The 16,702-nt window shown below is 46.3% G+C and overlaps 1 protein-coding gene across 2 annotated transcripts in view; it reads left to right on the top strand.

Moving 5' to 3' along the window:
• Positions 1 to 727: 727 nt before the first annotated feature.
• Positions 728 to 16,702, top strand: part of epha8 (eph receptor A8) — a 75,148-nt gene continuing 59,173 nt past the window's right edge. For both annotated transcript variants that reach the window (XM_037490511.2, XM_037490509.2), the window contains exon 1: positions 728 to 1,103. In XM_037490511.2, coding sequence (XP_037346408.2) covers positions 1,016 to 1,103 — 88 coding nt within the window. In that variant the 5' untranslated portion in view covers positions 728 to 1,015. The remainder of the gene's footprint in view (positions 1,104 to 16,702) is intronic.

Genomic DNA, 16,702 nt, shown 5'->3' with positions numbered 1-16,702 from the left:
TGCCTAAAAAGACCACTGATGATTGTCATTGTTTCCCGTAACAATTAATCAATTAATGATTTCACTGCAACACCTTTAAGGTAATCTTTTAGGTTAATGGTTTACGTTATGGTAAGTTTCCAAAAAATTATTTTAAGGTCAATGTCCTCTAAAGTGATGGAAACCTGACTTGTGTGTGTGTGTGAGTGTGTGTGTGTGTTTGTGTGTGTTGCAGCATAACCAGAGAGAAAAAGCTATTGATTTGGACAGGTGCTGTGATCTGGCACATTTGCAGAGTTTCTCACTATCACACAAGTCAATAAATGATCACAGTCCTTGAATAACACACACAAATAGACGCAGCGCACCATGTGAGGACACATTCCTCTACAGATAATATCTTTATGAATACAATGCAGGAGATCAATAAGCGATCATTGTCCTTGTCGCCGACATGCTGCGGTTCATCCAATCAGTCAGATTTTTGCCATTGGGAAGGTGAGTTTGTGTGCGTGTGTTTCGGTGAATAGGAGGGTGGGGGGAGGCAAATGGGAGTAAAAGAGAGAGAGAGAGAAAGAGGGAGGGAGGGGTCGGCTCACGACCCAGGGAGACAAACGGAATGAGAGCTGGCCAGGCAGGTGGGACGGGAGGGTGTGGCGATGGAGAGAGCACTTAGCGTGCAGCACCGGGCGGTCCCGCCCTCTTATTGGCTGGTGAGACTTTGACAGACACGCTTTGTCCCTCCCCCTCCACCGGCTGCCTGCCGAAAGTGTATGTATGTCTCTGTGTGTGCGCGTGTGTGTGTGTTGTGTGTGTTGTGTGTGCGTGGGAGCGGAGCCCGGTGGACTGAAGCGAGCCACAGAGGCAGGCTCTAACTCCAACCCAATGAGCTCGCAGCCCTCACACTCACACACTCGCTTCACCGCCGGCTCTCGCTCCGAACCCCAGGACGCGGCAGGAGACGGAGGAGAGAGAGGCAGCGAGTGGCAGAGAGGGAGAAGGGAGTAAGAGAGGAGAGAGGCAGAGGGAGAACACCATGGCTTCAGATCCGGGGCTGGCCGCGATGCTGCTGTGGACTATATCACTACAGGTCCTGGTTACCGCGGGAACTAACAGCAACGAAGGTGAGTGTGTGTGAGAGTGCGTGTGTGTGTTTTACAAAAAGAACACATCATCTCTGATTTGACAGCAGACGGGATTAACTTCATACATGTGGAGCTCCTGGAAAAGAACCGCTCATGGCACAAATAGATGCACTCAGAGGGGGGGCGTTGGAGTGTGACAATCCTGGGGGGCGTGGGGCGGAAAGGGTTGAAGGGGGGGTCACGACATCAAAGTTCCCCTCGTGCGGCAACTCAAGGAAATCTGGGTGACGTCCGAGTGTGCGCGAACCGGTTTGGACGTGGCTCATATTGGCCCGGGGGTTGCGTGCCGGGCCAATGTGAGCCACGGCGCATGTGCCTGCCGGGAGGTCAGGCGGTGACGCCAGGAAAAGTACGTCTACGCCTTTTTTCTGCCTCCCCACCCTCCCCCAACCCTCCGATTTCGGGTTGAGCATCCTCTCTTTTCTGTGCCGGTTGCTCTTGTCGCACACTTTGCTCACCCGAGGCCCGGCCCGTTCTTGTTTACTTCCAATCCCCCGGCCCGTTATCTTTCCACCACGAAACGGGTTGTCACACAACAAGTCCCCCAGCGCCTTTCTGTGTATGTGTGTGTGTGTGTGTGTGCGTCACTGGGTCCTGGACATAGGTCTGGTCTCCGGCGATTGTTTGACGCCAGCGGTTCGCCTGTCAGGGCCTTCCCCCGTCCCCCCCCCGACGGCGACACTCAGCTCGCCACTACGGAGGGGGAAGAAAGAGAAGAGAGAGCGAGAGAGATCAGGGGGGATCAACTCACCACCGGCGAGGTGGTGCCGAGCAAAGACGAGCAAAGTCCGAGCCGGGGGGGAGTCAGGGGTCCACCTCGGGTCACACGGAGCAGGAGGTGAGACGGGTCTGGTCCTGTCGCCACTCTGTGTTGTTTAGCCTCCCCCCCCTCTCCCCCCCTGCTCCTGTCAGTCAACGCGCTCAGCGACCTTCTCGCCATTCATTGGTGGTGGTGCTCTCTCTTCCGGGATGGTGGCTGCCTTCAAAGCCCTTAAACCGTCGCAGTACAACGGTAGAGGTAACGCGCGGCCCGGCACGGCCCGGCACCATTACCCAGCTAAACACTCGCGGATTGAATACAGAGCGTATCGGAGCGTCTCTTTCCAGATGTGCAAAGAAAGGGTTCCCTGTTGTGTGTTTTTTTTTTTCGTCCCCTCGTTGGTCGGACCGTGTTTCCCAAATGAAAAAAACGAAATCACTACCACAACTGGTTTCAATCGGTTTCCCTTTACCATTTGTCAGAATGAATTCATATTTTTGGTCAGTAAATCGTGTCTACGTATACAAGTAGTATCTTTCTCGTTATTTTTGCTATTACCAACCCGACAGAATAGAGCGAGAGAGACGCGAGAGGGATGTGACGCGCGGCGAGAATCGGTTGCTCGGCTGGAATCCAACCCGCGTCACACCCTGATGCTCCTGCAGTTTCACTCTGGGCCAAAGCCCGTCCCTGCAAATGGCCGCGGGTTGGAGGACCCCGTAAAACAGCAATTAGACGGTCATGTGACACGAAAAAACAAAAAATCACGATCCAAAAATGATTATACCCACGTTTTTAATTTTTTTCCTCCGTTCTTTCTGCATGGAAATGAAATAAAAAAGAAGTCAGTAAACGAGTCATAAGATGAAAACAGAGCAGCTTAAAAATAAACCGTTGATCACATTCAGTTATTTGACATTGTAATCATTATTAGTGAATCAATTGATTTCCCTTCATCCAGGAAACTCTCGCCCTCTACGTTGTGAATTCAAACAGGAACAACAAATCCGGTTTGATTTTCATGGTTTCTTGTGTTCGGCTGCGTGGGAAATTACCAATATTACATGTTCATGGAGGACCACCTCTGGAACGAGTTTAAAAATAAACAGAAGGAAGAACAGGCAACTGCTTGCACCGCCATGACGAGCTCCACTTGACCGCACACACACACACAGACACACACATATGACTATTAAGGGGAACTCACACAGACCGAAGCTGTGTTTGTACATGTTTGCAGAAATCATGGCCGGCCATTTTGGTTTAATTCATAATTCTGTGGTCATGTTCATCTCGTGTGGGAACCAACACACCGTCGGCCACCATCTATCGCTTGTTTGTTAACAGAGTGTGTGTGTCTGTGGGGGTGTGTGTGTATGTATGGTAAGGTGGGGGGCACATGATGAACAACAATAATGTTTTGACATCGCCTATTGTATTTTCTTTCAACAGAACACGTGAAAATATAATTACACTGTGTGCCCTGAGAGACACTGTAAATATAAAAGATTTTTTTCTAGTCCAGAAATAAGAAAAGGAAGAAAGGAAAGGATTAGCAGCTGGGATGAGACCAGAGAAAGGTTCAGCAGTTCAGCTCTGTGCACAAACTGTAGCATCAGCGCACATTCACTGTGAAAAACATCCAGATTATCCAATGGATTATGATTCATTGTGGTTCACCTCTATGATAAAATGTTTAAAATAAAATTGGATAAATGCGTACTTTACTGGATCGAAATCCGCTTGTCAATTAAGCTGAAAATTTGACGTTTAACTGCAACTGTTTTTCTCTTTTCTCTCTCTAATGTAAAAAGTGAGTGAGAGAAATTATGAGCAAATTACCGAGTCTTTCAAGTAAAAGAGATGTATTTATCAAGTTTTTGATCAATTAATAAACACAAAAAAATACCATGAAATTGTGATTGCATAAAAAACAATTTAAAGACAGCTTTGAACTCCAAATCCTCAACACTGCAGTAAATTTCCATCAAAGTGCAGAATAATACTTGAATCCGTCTTCATTTGCGAGACCAAAATGGCCACGTTTAAGATTTCAGCAACATATTCTAATAATTCTAATATTAACAGATACCAGTAAATCCGTTAAGCGAAATCGCACAGAGCGAACAACAGAGTCCCGTATTTGTTGTGAAATGGATGCTTGGATTAACAGAAAGCGCCATTAGGGGCAAAAAGTCCATTTACAAATTATAGATGTAATTAAATACAAAACTGACCTGCGGTAATATTTCCCATGACATCGAACCAAGCAAAGTTTGAAAAATCTAAACAAGTATATTTTTCTGTGTTCTTTAAGGTGTAATCTGTATCAGTGGGAATCATACAAAAACTTACCTCTAACTCAGGGAAAATAAAAAATGCACCGATGCAGCGATTCCGGTAGGATGCGGTGCTGCTGGGATTGATTCACTAAGTATCTCCCTGGCGTCGGCTGGGAGGGGGTGAGGAGGGGGGAGGGGGGTCAGGGGACGCAGGGTCGCAGCACACGGACAAAAGTCCCCCTCCTGACTTTCGTGATGTGTCGACCTGCTGATTCCCTTCTTATTTTTCATACTTATTGAGCGCCGTGGCCCCCGGTTAGCGAGCCCGCTCCTGAGGCTGTGAATGGTCTGAACACGCGAGGACACGCAGCAGCACTCCTTCAGGTTGTCGTGAGCGCGGAGGAACATGAAAAGGCCCCTGCAGAGTGCGGGGCCCGACGCTAATGAGCAAACCGTAGGTGGATGATTATCCCCACATACCTCTGCAGCAGGAGGACCGAGGGAGGGGGGGGGGGCAGAGGACACGCAACGACGACCAGCGGCGGAAAAAACCCCAAAAGAGCTCGTTTTTGTTTTGTCCCTTATTTAAAGGTTTTGAGCGTGTAATCTGGCGGTGGCAAATTCACGGGGAAAGAAGGAAATTAAGAGGGATGAGTTGGAGAGGAGCCAGGCCGCTGGCAGCTGCAGTTTCTTCCTCTTTGTGCAATAATAACGCAGAAACAGAATTTCCGTCTCTGTGGGAAAAAAAGGGGGGGGGGGGGGGGGGTGTGTTTGGATGTTGATGCTGCTGTTTGTATTGATCCATAGTAGTGAACCTGCTACATGTTTAGAGACATCACACAACAGCAAAAATAGAAACCTTTCTGCAACAGATCACCGACAAAAAAGCTTTTTCAGCTCCTCTGACAAGTGACCAATTTGGTGGTGTTTGGTCCTCAGTGTCTTGCTCAAGGACACTTCAGCGGGCCCGCTGGCGAGGAAAGATATTTTCCTTCGCGGGTCTCATATTTGAGGTCCGAACACCTTTTAGTGACCACTAGAGCTAGAGTGTGTGTGTTTGTATTTCTCTATCCGTTTGAGTGTATACAGGTGTTTGTGTTACATTAGCATTCTGCTGTAAAGACTAGACAATAATCCAATAAACGTAACTATATCCAAATGTGTCACGCATCAGAAATAGACCAGCGGCCTCATTAGTCAGTCTGTCAGTGTCTTTCTTGAACTCACACACACACACTCTTCTTTGTCTTGTTGTTTTGCTCAACCACGCAGAGCTGTCAGTCCTGGGTTCCTAACAGATAGGAGAGCATTAGGAGACGTGGGAGGCTCCAGGAGAAGTCTGTAGGTTGTAGGACGCAGGTATTGTTTCATCACTTTAATCAGAACGGTTTCTGTATCACTGCGTCTCCTGATTTCTGGTGAATTACCACGCACAGCTTTAACGTGAAAGAAGAAGATGAAAAAAGACTCAGGCAATCAGTATCACTTTCAAATGTGTTCTCTTAATGTAGATAATTTATTTAAATTACTCCACCGAGTCAGCCAACTTCACTCTCGCCCCTTCTTTTGGGAATCAACCCTTTTTAAATCTGTGTTGTGCTCTCTGAGAAGTCTCAGTATGATAAATAAATACAGTTATAATCATAAACGAAAACAAGAAAGAATTGATCCGCTGTGCATGAGGTTTTCTCTCTCGTTGGGCCATGGAGGAAAGGAACCAGGGTCCAGACGCCATCGGCAGCGCCGCCCAATGCACCTGTTTGTGTGTGTGTGTGTCCATGCAGTCCTATGCACTTGGTAAAGGAGTTGCGTTCCGTGCTCACAGTGCTTTATTTTTCACTTATTTGTTTACCTCTCTTGGCTTTACTAATTGCAGTTTGCTTCTATGTATCACCTTAGAAGCAAATTCCCACCTGAGCAGTCGTGCCAGCGCTCCCGCTCCCTCCGTGCCGGGTCGGTGGTAGTTGACCGGGTTGTCCTGGGGGAGGGGGGCTATAGAACACATTCGTGGACATATAAGAAGTGGCTGCTTTGCGTTATGAGGCTTTGAGTCCTTTCCATCTTGGAATACACCCTTTGGAATGTGGAACTGTTACACGAAAAGCATATTCCTCTTTTTGTCTATTATGTTCTAAACGGAACCATTAATCCTGTTTACTAAGGGAATAAATCAAGGGGGAAGCAGAGATGTTCTCTCATGAACTTCTATACAATCAAACCAGAGGAATGCTTCCCTGCTGGTCGCTTGAGAGGATTCAAGTCTTGAGACACTTCCTCATGGGCTGAACGGCAGGTTGCTGCCCGCAGAGGGCCTGCATGGAGATGAAGAACCAGAGAGGCTGTGAGCCGCTCCCATTCGGTCCGGCAGTCCGCCTTTCTATTGGCCGGCTCCCCTTTCCTCCCCGAGGTACAGGCCTTTATTGAGACATCAGCCTTGTTAGCCAGCTGTCGACGGGGATGTAGGAGCTATCAGATCAATACGTCCGAGTCCGCCAGTCCCCCAGAAGCTCGACGGGCCTCAGTGCAGCGGGGGGGGCCTCTCTTGAGCCCCCTTATCCACCCATTAGCAGGACCCGACGCTGGGCTGGCCAGAGTTCGGCGGCCCCTGGTCCCGCCCGCGCTGTGCCTGGCATAGCGCGGAGGAGCCTTCACGGGTGTGAGGATGAAGCAAGAAGTAGGAGACAGAGAGATAGTGGGGGCCAACGGCGGACAGCTGGGCCTCTGGTCGTTGTTAGTGGACGCCTCCTGGAGAGAGATGTCTGTGATGTCCCCTTGGCGGGGGCCTGACGAACGGCTCTGCGGCGGCAGCCCCGCTCTCCTCTGTTAGAGGCGGACAGGGGTACACAGCGTGTGATGGAAAACACAAGAAAGGACGCGTGATTGAGGGAGCGAGAGAGTTGGAGGAGGATGGAAGGAGAGAAACAGGAAAGCGGGGTTGGGGAGGGGGGGGTGAGACGGTCACAGGAGAGGGAACAAAGTGAGAGTGGGGAAAATGCGTCTCCACAAGTTCCATCGGCGAGCGTCTTCATCAACGCCGGCGGAGAGCGTCTAGCTGATAATTCGCCCGCTCTCAATTCCCTTCAATCCATTAAAGGATTTAAATGTTCATTAAGTTTAATAGAAGCACAGCGAAGGTCTAATACGTTCTTGATAAACGCAGGCAAAACCTGCCAACCTGTTCCAATAGCTGCGTCTACAAAGACCCATCCGACTAATAAGGTCAAAGTCGGGAGTCTGTGCTCAGCTCCCTTTGTGAACATCGTCCCGAGTCACAGCGGCTCCCGCCGCATTGAGGCGAGAGCGTGGGTCCTCGAGGACACAGGTTGTTTATCACTGCTGTCCTACAGCTGCCCGTATTAATCTCACCCAATCGTTTCTCCAGCACGAGGTGGTTTGTCAGGGTCAAGTTCAGGAAATTAAAGGTATCTGGTGGATAATAAGGGGGGAAATTGTATCTCCTCCAAATGAAACAAACAATCACCACCTTCGGGGTCATTTTTTGCACCAATGAAGAGTTTTAAAAGGTGAAAATGATGCAACGAAAGTTAACTAGCGAAAGGAAATATATTTTAATTAAGAAACAATGGATTTTCAAGCCAAACCTTTACCCAAACATGATTTTTACCTGCTGTAGACTCACTTGGTCCTGCATGACCATTAACTTATGACTAATGGCAGCGATTGATGTAGATATTACTGTATGACTGACACATTACTAAAGTCAGTTAATGTTTCCTGTTCATGGTTCCATTCCACTTCTTTGTAACCAGGTCACCTTTCAATCATGTCTTTAAAAATACTGACTCAGGATCATTGTGTGGAAGCAGTTGTATCTATTAAGGCTAATCCAAAATTAAATCCTATTGCATATGAATAGTAATGGCGTGTTTGCATATTATTTAGTCAGTTTCTTTTTAAAATAAACTTGCAAGTTAATTGGACTTTAAAACTTTAAGCACCAGAAGAACTTGGCTAGATTTCAGAAAATATTGTTTTTGGTTTTCATGACGTTACATGAACTACTTAAAGGGTAAATAGTCAAAACAGATGAGTCAATGTGTTGACTACTGCTTTCACCTGGGACCCAAACGGTGGTTCTTGTGATCTTTCTTGCTCTTTATACTACTGTAACTCAGGTGATCTGTCCATCCAACCTTGCAATGTGGATGGCTTTACATTGGTGCAAGTAGAAACCCGGTGCTCGGTGTTACAGATCCTGCAGATCTTAACATCTTGACAGGTGTGCCATATACGAGGAGGTCCACCAACACCTTACTCTGAGTCTTTGGAAGATCGGCCTCTGCTTTTAGAGACAGTCTGGTTACCTTTTTGTATGCTTAGGCTCATTCGGGCTTTAGGGAAACCAATGGCTTCACTGTTCCGATCAGGACAGTCTCACTTTCCAAAAAGGGTGCAAGAGGATAGATTCCTCTGGTTGTGGCACGTAATCACGCCGCTCAAGTGTGATGAAGCGAGCCCCAAACTGACCGTGATGCAGGCTGATGGATCGCTCTGTAGGCCTGTTTCCATGAGGAAATAATGCGTTCTACACCATGTAATCGTTCCATATATCACAGGTCTGGTGTAATTAATATCGGGCATGGAGCTCATTTCTCATCTAATGAAATTCTGGACTTGCGTGTGCACCAAATCCAAACAGGTGCACAAATTGATGTGTGCTTCCTTACATGCACCTCTGGGGCAACGACGGTAAGTGAATGTGATTGGTCTTAAAGGAACAGCAGCATTTAAACTATCTTAGCTTATACACACAGGAAGGGGAGAACAAGTAAAGGAAGAGAGGTGGAGACAGTGAAAAAATCAAATGAAGGGTATTTTGCCGAAAAAGGTTTGTAAAAATCAGTTGCAAGGTCTTGCATCAGCAGTTCATTTGTGAGTCCCGCTGAAGTAACAGCAGCATTAGGTGTGAATAGAAAAGTCTCCCCCCTTGTTTGCATTGCAGGGCTGTTTGTGTGGTAAATCGAGCCTTAAAAGAACATTTGCCTGTTCTGACTGTTATGAGGGGACCTTCCCCGTTTAACAGCAAATTCATCATGAGCCCATCCAGAGCCCAGGGCGAGACGGGAAGAGCATGTTGAGACTCTTTTGTGATGTAATGTTCATGTCTCCCCGGCTCTTTGGAACTGTATGCTCACTGCATCTACAGCACGGTTCCAGAAGTCCCTCCGTCGGTCAATCGGCTGGAGACTGTGAGGCGCAGCGCAACACGGATCCCTGTGGGGGGGCATGTAGTGGCTAGTGGTGGTTGGTGATTACAATCATGATCTTTTATCCCTCAGATATAACTGGCTCTGCCCCTCATGACAGTGTTCTAGTATCAGAGATCAAGGTGAAAACACCTTCTTAGATCTTGTATAGATCTTGTCTTGGTCTACAGTCTCATAAAATGTCCCCCTTCCATTGTAGTTGTTGTTGATTGATTTGTTTAATTACTGTGGAGGAAAATCATCCCGTTCCAAGCAATGAATGTAATGCAACTAATGCAACCAAGGACTTCACTTTTTTATAATTTGATAAGACGGTTGATCACTTTGGGCTCTCGAACGTTTACCTTGCTTGCTTGTAGAAGCAAGCACGCATGAAATTCACCTGTTAATTGTGACGTTTCTGGTGGTGTTTTGTAAAGACACACATTTACAGTACAAACAGCTATCAATAAGGTCATGTGTAGGATTTAGTTTTTATGGAAATGAAGATATTTCAGATAAATTTGAGTAGTCAAGGCTTCCTCCGACTTCGACTACCTACCTCGGTTGCTTCGGCTGTCTAATAATAACACGGATGGGTTTACATTGGACTTGGGCTCAGATGCCGAGGGACAATGACTAACCGTTGGTACCTGGCACGATGGAAGTGAGAACAGGTTGGAAAGTCATATAACTGAAGTAAGCATTGGCCTAATGTCATGGAGGTCGACATCCAGTGTACAATTCATATTTAATGCATTATTTATGGAACAAGTACGCTAACTTTAGAGCAGAAATACTGACGTGATTCCACTGACTGACAGTAATTATCACCATTCGTCATTAAGGGCAAGTTGGAGACGATGAGAGCACTGTGCACAATGTCAGCTCGCCCAAAAGATGAAAATGATTAAAGGCAGGTCGGCGTGAAATAGAGACGTGCATGGAGCATGCGGGCTGAGACAAGCCAAGGCCTGGCCACAAGTACAGAGCGGGTGGCAATGAATGGAGAACAAAAGGCGTTTTTACTTATTGAGGAGGAAGAGCGAGAGCCGAGCTCGGACGGAAACATCACAGAGATCTCTGGACTGGGAGGCGAGTCCGCATCGATGAAATATCACTCTGCTCCGGTGTGGCTGCCTCTCAGTGCCGGCTGACCCCCGCGTGACCTCCCTCCTCTATGAATCAATAAGTCAAGGCTTACTTTGACCAATGCTAAAAGTCAGAGGCTTTGTCCGGTTCAGACGGCCTCGATGTGGTCGGCAACTCGGACTCTTCTGCTTTCCTTCTTCTTTCTTGCCCCCCCCACTCCCCTCACTCCCACTGTCTTTCTCTCGCAACTTCTCCTCCATTACCTGTATCTATAAATAGCTCTGCATGCTTCTCCCCTGCTAGATGTACCCCCCTGTGCATGCTTTCCCCCAGGGAGGAAGCGAGGCAGGCCTGGGCAGCGCAGCGCAGCCGGCTATTCTCTCCTCTGCCCCCCCCCCCCCCTCCCCCCTCCCCCTCCCTGGGAAAGAATGAACCTCTCCTGGCCCTGAGGATCCTCCACCCTCCATCATACCGCAAACACTCCATGCCTGGCAGGGAAATGTAATGCGGGGGTCCCACGCTCCGGGCCAGGAGCACCTGCTAAATTAAGATACCCGGGTAGCGCCGGTCAGCGTGAACTAAATCATTTCAACAGCACTGCAGCTCCACTCAACTCTCACTCAATTCTTTTTAACAGTCTGAACATCGGCGATTTCACTTTTCATTTTTTTTTTTTTTTTGTGAAAAAGCGCTGTCTCTAGTGAATTTACTGCTGATATTTTGGGGAAAAAGCCAGTATGTCCCTCCATGCCTCATTTCCAGAACAGTTCAGGATGCTCCAGCGGTGATGATGATGCGTGCTGTTGCCTGTCTCTTATCATCGTCCCTTTTACCGTAAAAAACCATACCAACAACTTTTTACTCCGCTAATTTTTTTGTGGTTTTTCCCATAAAATGAGAATACGAAGCGTAGCCACTAACCCGGAAATACGTAGATTTTCACAGTAAGAATCGACGCAACCGTCTGTAATGACAGCGGTTACCAGGGTAACGAGGAGAAAAGTTAATTAAAGGATATAAATAAATAATCCTGGTCCGACAGGATGTGTTAGCAGCAGTAGTTGACTACACTCGCTGCTCTTGGCTCTGATATTTATTGTCCACGTATTGTTTTGCTTCAGTGAGCAGAGCAGAGACAGTTTAAGGAGGTCGCAGAGTAAACGGTCCGCCACTGGAGTGCATACGTCCCGACGTCAGCGAACCGTCGGTCGGACCGCCAGCGCCACCCCCCCCGGCAGTATCAGGCCCGAACCTGAAATGAGTTTGACACCCCTGCGGTAGATGGTCAATGCTTGCTTAGCTAAACATGTTTACTCACCTATCAGGGTGGGTTTTCAGATGCCTGATCAAATTTGACGTGGTTGACCCAGAATCTATCATTGTAATGGCGCATATCTTGCATTGCGCGGTTCTTTTGTTGCCGTCTTGTTGGAAGGTTTTGAACCCAAAGCTCACAACGAATGGCACAGCAGCGGGCGGTGCATGCAACATCTTTGACAACAATTTGTAATATACGTCAATGTACGTGTTAAGTATGCAGGTAACGGAGGGAGGGGTATAGCAAGCTCATCAGATGTTGCCTAAAAGTAGTCCCAAAGCTCGATTTCGAGTCGAGTCTGAAGTCTTTCGAGGACGAGTCTCAAGTCGAGTCTGAAGTTACTGTGTGTGCAACTTAAGTCGCACTCGAGTCCGAGTCTCAAACTCGAGTCCCCATCTCTGCTCTGGGGTGATGCTACAAACAATGACATGCAAATAAAAGTCTTGATGCTGGAGTCCGGAGGAGATCCTGATGGGGTCGGCCCGTATGTAGCCTCAAGACTGCAGGAGTTCTTCATACTGGATCTTACTTCCTTCCTTAACATGCAGCACTTCCCAATGTTTCGGTATGAGGGTTGTAGTCAAATCCTTTACTAGATACAACAATGTTAAAACAATCCGTTACAAGTGTTTGCAAACTCCTAAGTAAAAGTCAGAAGATTTGTAAACAACAAAAAAGGTAACAGCACTGGATCTAAAGTCCATATCCTCTGTGACTATATCTATATCTATTCATGTATTCCCATATTAGATCGGCAAAACTGCTAACGATTTGTTATAATTCCATAATAATTGAATTTACTGGTTGAGTTCTCCCCAGAAGAAGGTTTGGGCCAAAATCTGAAAAGTCAGGAGAATAAATGAATGAATCATTTGGTTGGAAAGGAGATGGATGAAGTTCACAAGGTATATAATGCTTTTGCCATTTTTGTCTTAAACATATTTTAGATTTAAAAAAGTGAGTTTTCCAGATTTGTACTCGTGCTGTAAAATTTGCTGTCAGAAGATTCTTGTTGATGCCTTTTTGTTGCTTATCATATAGTCACTGTGAAACAAAAACCTGGATGAAAATGGAAAAATCACTCAAATGAGCCACATAGTTGTCTCTCCGATATGCTAAAGAGTGTGCGTGTGTGTATGTGTGTGTGTGTGTGTGTGTGTGTGTGTGACATTCTGGCTGAATGCTGTTTGGTGTGTTTATCATTTTAAACCTCTAAAAAACATTCCATGCACTCACCATATAAACAGAGGAGAGTTCAGAAGGAGATGAAAAGTAAAAAAATAAATGTAAGGGAGAGAGGCAGGGGGGTGGTGGTGAGGGGGGGGGGGCTGCCTCAGAGTGTCATAATAAGTCTCTCAGCAGTCTTCTGCCTCCATCTGTCTGCACTGCTTCCTCTGCACCAAGAACAAAATGCTTACACCACAATGGAAACGCAGGGAGAAAAGAAGGGCCTCTGGGGAGAAAAACTTCAGGGAGAGTCTTCGAGAAAGATGAGACGAGGGGGAGGAGGAGGAGGAGGAGGGAAGAAGGTGAGTGTAGGTGTAGAGGTAACGAGATGAAGTTTTAATGATCCCTGTGGGGAAAATGGGCCACTGCTGCAAAAAATACTAAGAGGATGGAGCAACAAAAGTAGACAGAAAGAAAGAGTGTCAACAGCACGCCTCGGATGAAAAGATGTCGCCCTGGCAACGTGACGCGCCTGACCAAACCGCAATCTTAGCTCAAGCAGTTCATTTAGACGTCATTTAGAGGGTCTCTCGATCAATTCACTCGCGTATTTGTGTCATCATTTACTAGTTTGTAGTTAAAGCTCTTCTTGCATGTATGGCTCTTATCAGTTGTGCCCAAAATGACCCTCCCCCTCCTGTCAGCTGGTCCGTCAGAAATCTGATTCCGTTGCATCACCTACAACCTTCTTCTGGACTGGAGGAGGGACAACAACGCTGATGGGATGCTGCCCGGCAAAACCAAAGCACACAATCACATTTGTGATCTGGCTAACATCGTCATTAATTTAGCGGAATGTAGATGAAAGTGTCTCAATCGGTGACTTTCACAATAATTGTATTACTTAGAATGAAAAGTGTAGATGAGTACTTCAACGGCCTACATTGATCTTTGACCAGTGCATCCTGAGAAGATGCATTTTGATCATTGAAATCTGGCCTTTACCCTATTTGTTTAGTACCATAAACATCATGGGCGCATTCCTACTCATTAATGAAGCATTCTGCTGTTCTGTAAATGTAGAACGACATAATATATGAACTACAGCAACAGTTTGTGTCTACCATCTAAACCAAGTGTAACAAGCTGCCTCCTTACAATGAAGGAGGAATAAAGAAGGAATAAACCTTCGATGTAGCCAGTTCCCCAAAAAGAGTCTCCAATGTGCATTATCGATCGTCTCCCCCTGAGATGAATATTTTCAGAATGCAGAAAGTTGGACCTGATGGCATTTTGTCCTACTGAGATCAGTGATGAGTTTGAGGTGTGTTGTTGTGTGAATTGATGTCTCAGGGCAGCTCTCTCACACACACACACACACACACACACACACACACACACACACACACACACACACACACACACACACACACACACCTTTTATGTGACTGTTAATGCTCATCACTGATGAGAAGGTAGTGATCTGTGAAGAAGGAGAGCAGCAGTTGAAGTTAACTTTTACACTTAAAGGTGGAGTCAGCAAATTTTGAGAAAGATTGCTGATAAAACTATAAAGTTGTCTTTCATGGAAATATTTTCATCAGTTTACAGGGTTTACAACAACAGAATACTACACAAAAAAACCATCCCAACATAATGCTGAGGGAAAAAAGAAGGAAGGAGGAACGTAGGACAACCCCCCCAGAACGAAGATGGTATAGTGTTTGGCGACATATGTCGGTTCGGTTTGTAAAAAAAAGTATTTGCAGAAGCACAAAAATGTTATGTATTGGGTGTGATCGCAGCTTGACGTTTCGGTCCCATGTGTTGTGGTTTATTTATAGCGCTCTTGTCATCTAGAGGGCCAGAAATGTTGTTCCCTACTCTGTCAAAACAAAAGGCATTGCTGCCTGAGTAAACTTTTCATTAATCAGTTAAGAGACTCTTTCCGCTGCACTAATTGCAGCTCCCTTCAAGGACTGTGGTACCATTCCAGTTAACAAAGACAGAGTCATAATAGCAAGCAAAGATGGGCTGATTAAAACATCTTTGAGCAGTCTATTTGGAACGGGATTCAAGAGAGCGCTAGAAAGTTTACACTACTGGTACTGATCAGTACCGGTTGAGGGCAGGAGATGATTCATTTCCGTTGGAATCTTATTAAAGGGGTTCATAAAGTCATTACTACTGTTTTCTAAAGGAATACACGGCTCAACAGAGCTGTGACTGCTGAGGAGAAACCTGGGGTTGTTTTTATTATTCTCTTTTATACAAATCTTTTTTTTGATTGATTTTACAACATATTCCAGATGGAAAAGGAGAACATGGCTACCTCAATAGGGAGAGGATTAACAGGAAATTACATTCAGTTGTGTATCACTTGGAGGTGTGACAAACTGCCACTGGATACAGAAAACGCAAATATAACACACACACACACCACATTGCTCTGAGGAGATATGAGTTGTAGGCTGGATAGGACGTAGGCAGAAGACAAATGAAAAAATGGAAACGGCAAACTGTACACTATAAATGATAATATATATATATTATATATAACTTAGCAAGTGTGACCTTGCTAAGTTATTAAGTTATAATAAAACGACCATGACGTTATTTTCACTTTAACCAAGTATTGTTGCCATTTCATTTAAGTGTTATGCAAGGCTGATGTGACACGTAGCAGTGAATATTTTGACATCCAAAACCAGTGTCAACATATCGGTCACAACTTCAGGAATAACTTCAGGCAATTTTGTACAAACGCCTGCCATCCTGGAGTGAGTGACATCCTTACTCCCCAAAAATGAAACTTTTCCAATGTGAACTGTGCAGCACACTGTGGCCTTTCTGACTTCACGGTTTACATCTGCAAAAGCTCTTGAAGAGACTTGCCCTCGGCACCCGCCGTGCGCGTGAACCTGGTTGTCCTTGTGTGCAGCAACACCACGCGCCACTACACCTCTGTGCGCCTTTCTCACGAGGGCATCACATCCTAAATGTGCAAATCAAAGGAGCCTTTGATTCTATTCCACCTCTGGTTTCGAGTGTCTAATTTGGCTCAGCGCGTGTCCCCCGAACATGAAGCGACGCGCCATCAGTGTTACGGCTAAAATACCTTCTTTAAAAGGGAGCAGTGGTGATGAAGACAACTATCTGGAATCTTTTGGTATTGGTTTGCGCCGCCTTGAACGAACAAAGGCTGAGAGTGCTTTTTTAGAGTCAGTCATTTACACGGACGTGTTCTCCTAATGGGAGAGTGGGGAATTGCCATTAGGACTGTGGAGCAAATGCAAAACACAATTAGAAAGGATTGAAGATAGCTGAAAATACGAGGGGGGGGGGGGGGGCGTTGTTCGGTCAATCTCCCCTCTTCTCTGTGGCTTTTGTCGAGAGAGAAAGGGAGAGAGAGAGAGAGAGAGAGACATATGGAGAAGCTTGAGAGAAAGAAGTGTTGAAGAGATCATTTCAGAGCTGTCATTGCCCCTGTGTGGCCCCTATTGGTTCCATCAATGTCTCTCTCTCTCTCATACTGTGTATAGGTCAGTTGTCGATGTGTGGGTTTTCGTGCCTGATACAATGCACATTTCTCTGTCTGCATGTATGTATACATGCGCTGTGTGTGTATAGGCGTTATTGGCTGCACTTTGCCGTGTCTTTTGGGTTGGAAATGAGATTTTGAGCATCTGCTCTGATCTGCCATTTACTCCCTCCGTAACTCCCCCTCCCGTTGTGTGTGTATGTGTGTGTGT

Source organism: Pungitius pungitius, chromosome 8 (assembly GCF_949316345.1).
Source record: "Pungitius pungitius chromosome 8, fPunPun2.1, whole genome shotgun sequence".
NCBI classification, from domain to species: domain Eukaryota; kingdom Metazoa; phylum Chordata; class Actinopteri; order Perciformes; family Gasterosteidae; genus Pungitius; species Pungitius pungitius.
Note: the sequence above shows the minus strand (reverse complement) of the source record. Positions and strands in the feature narration are given on the sequence as shown.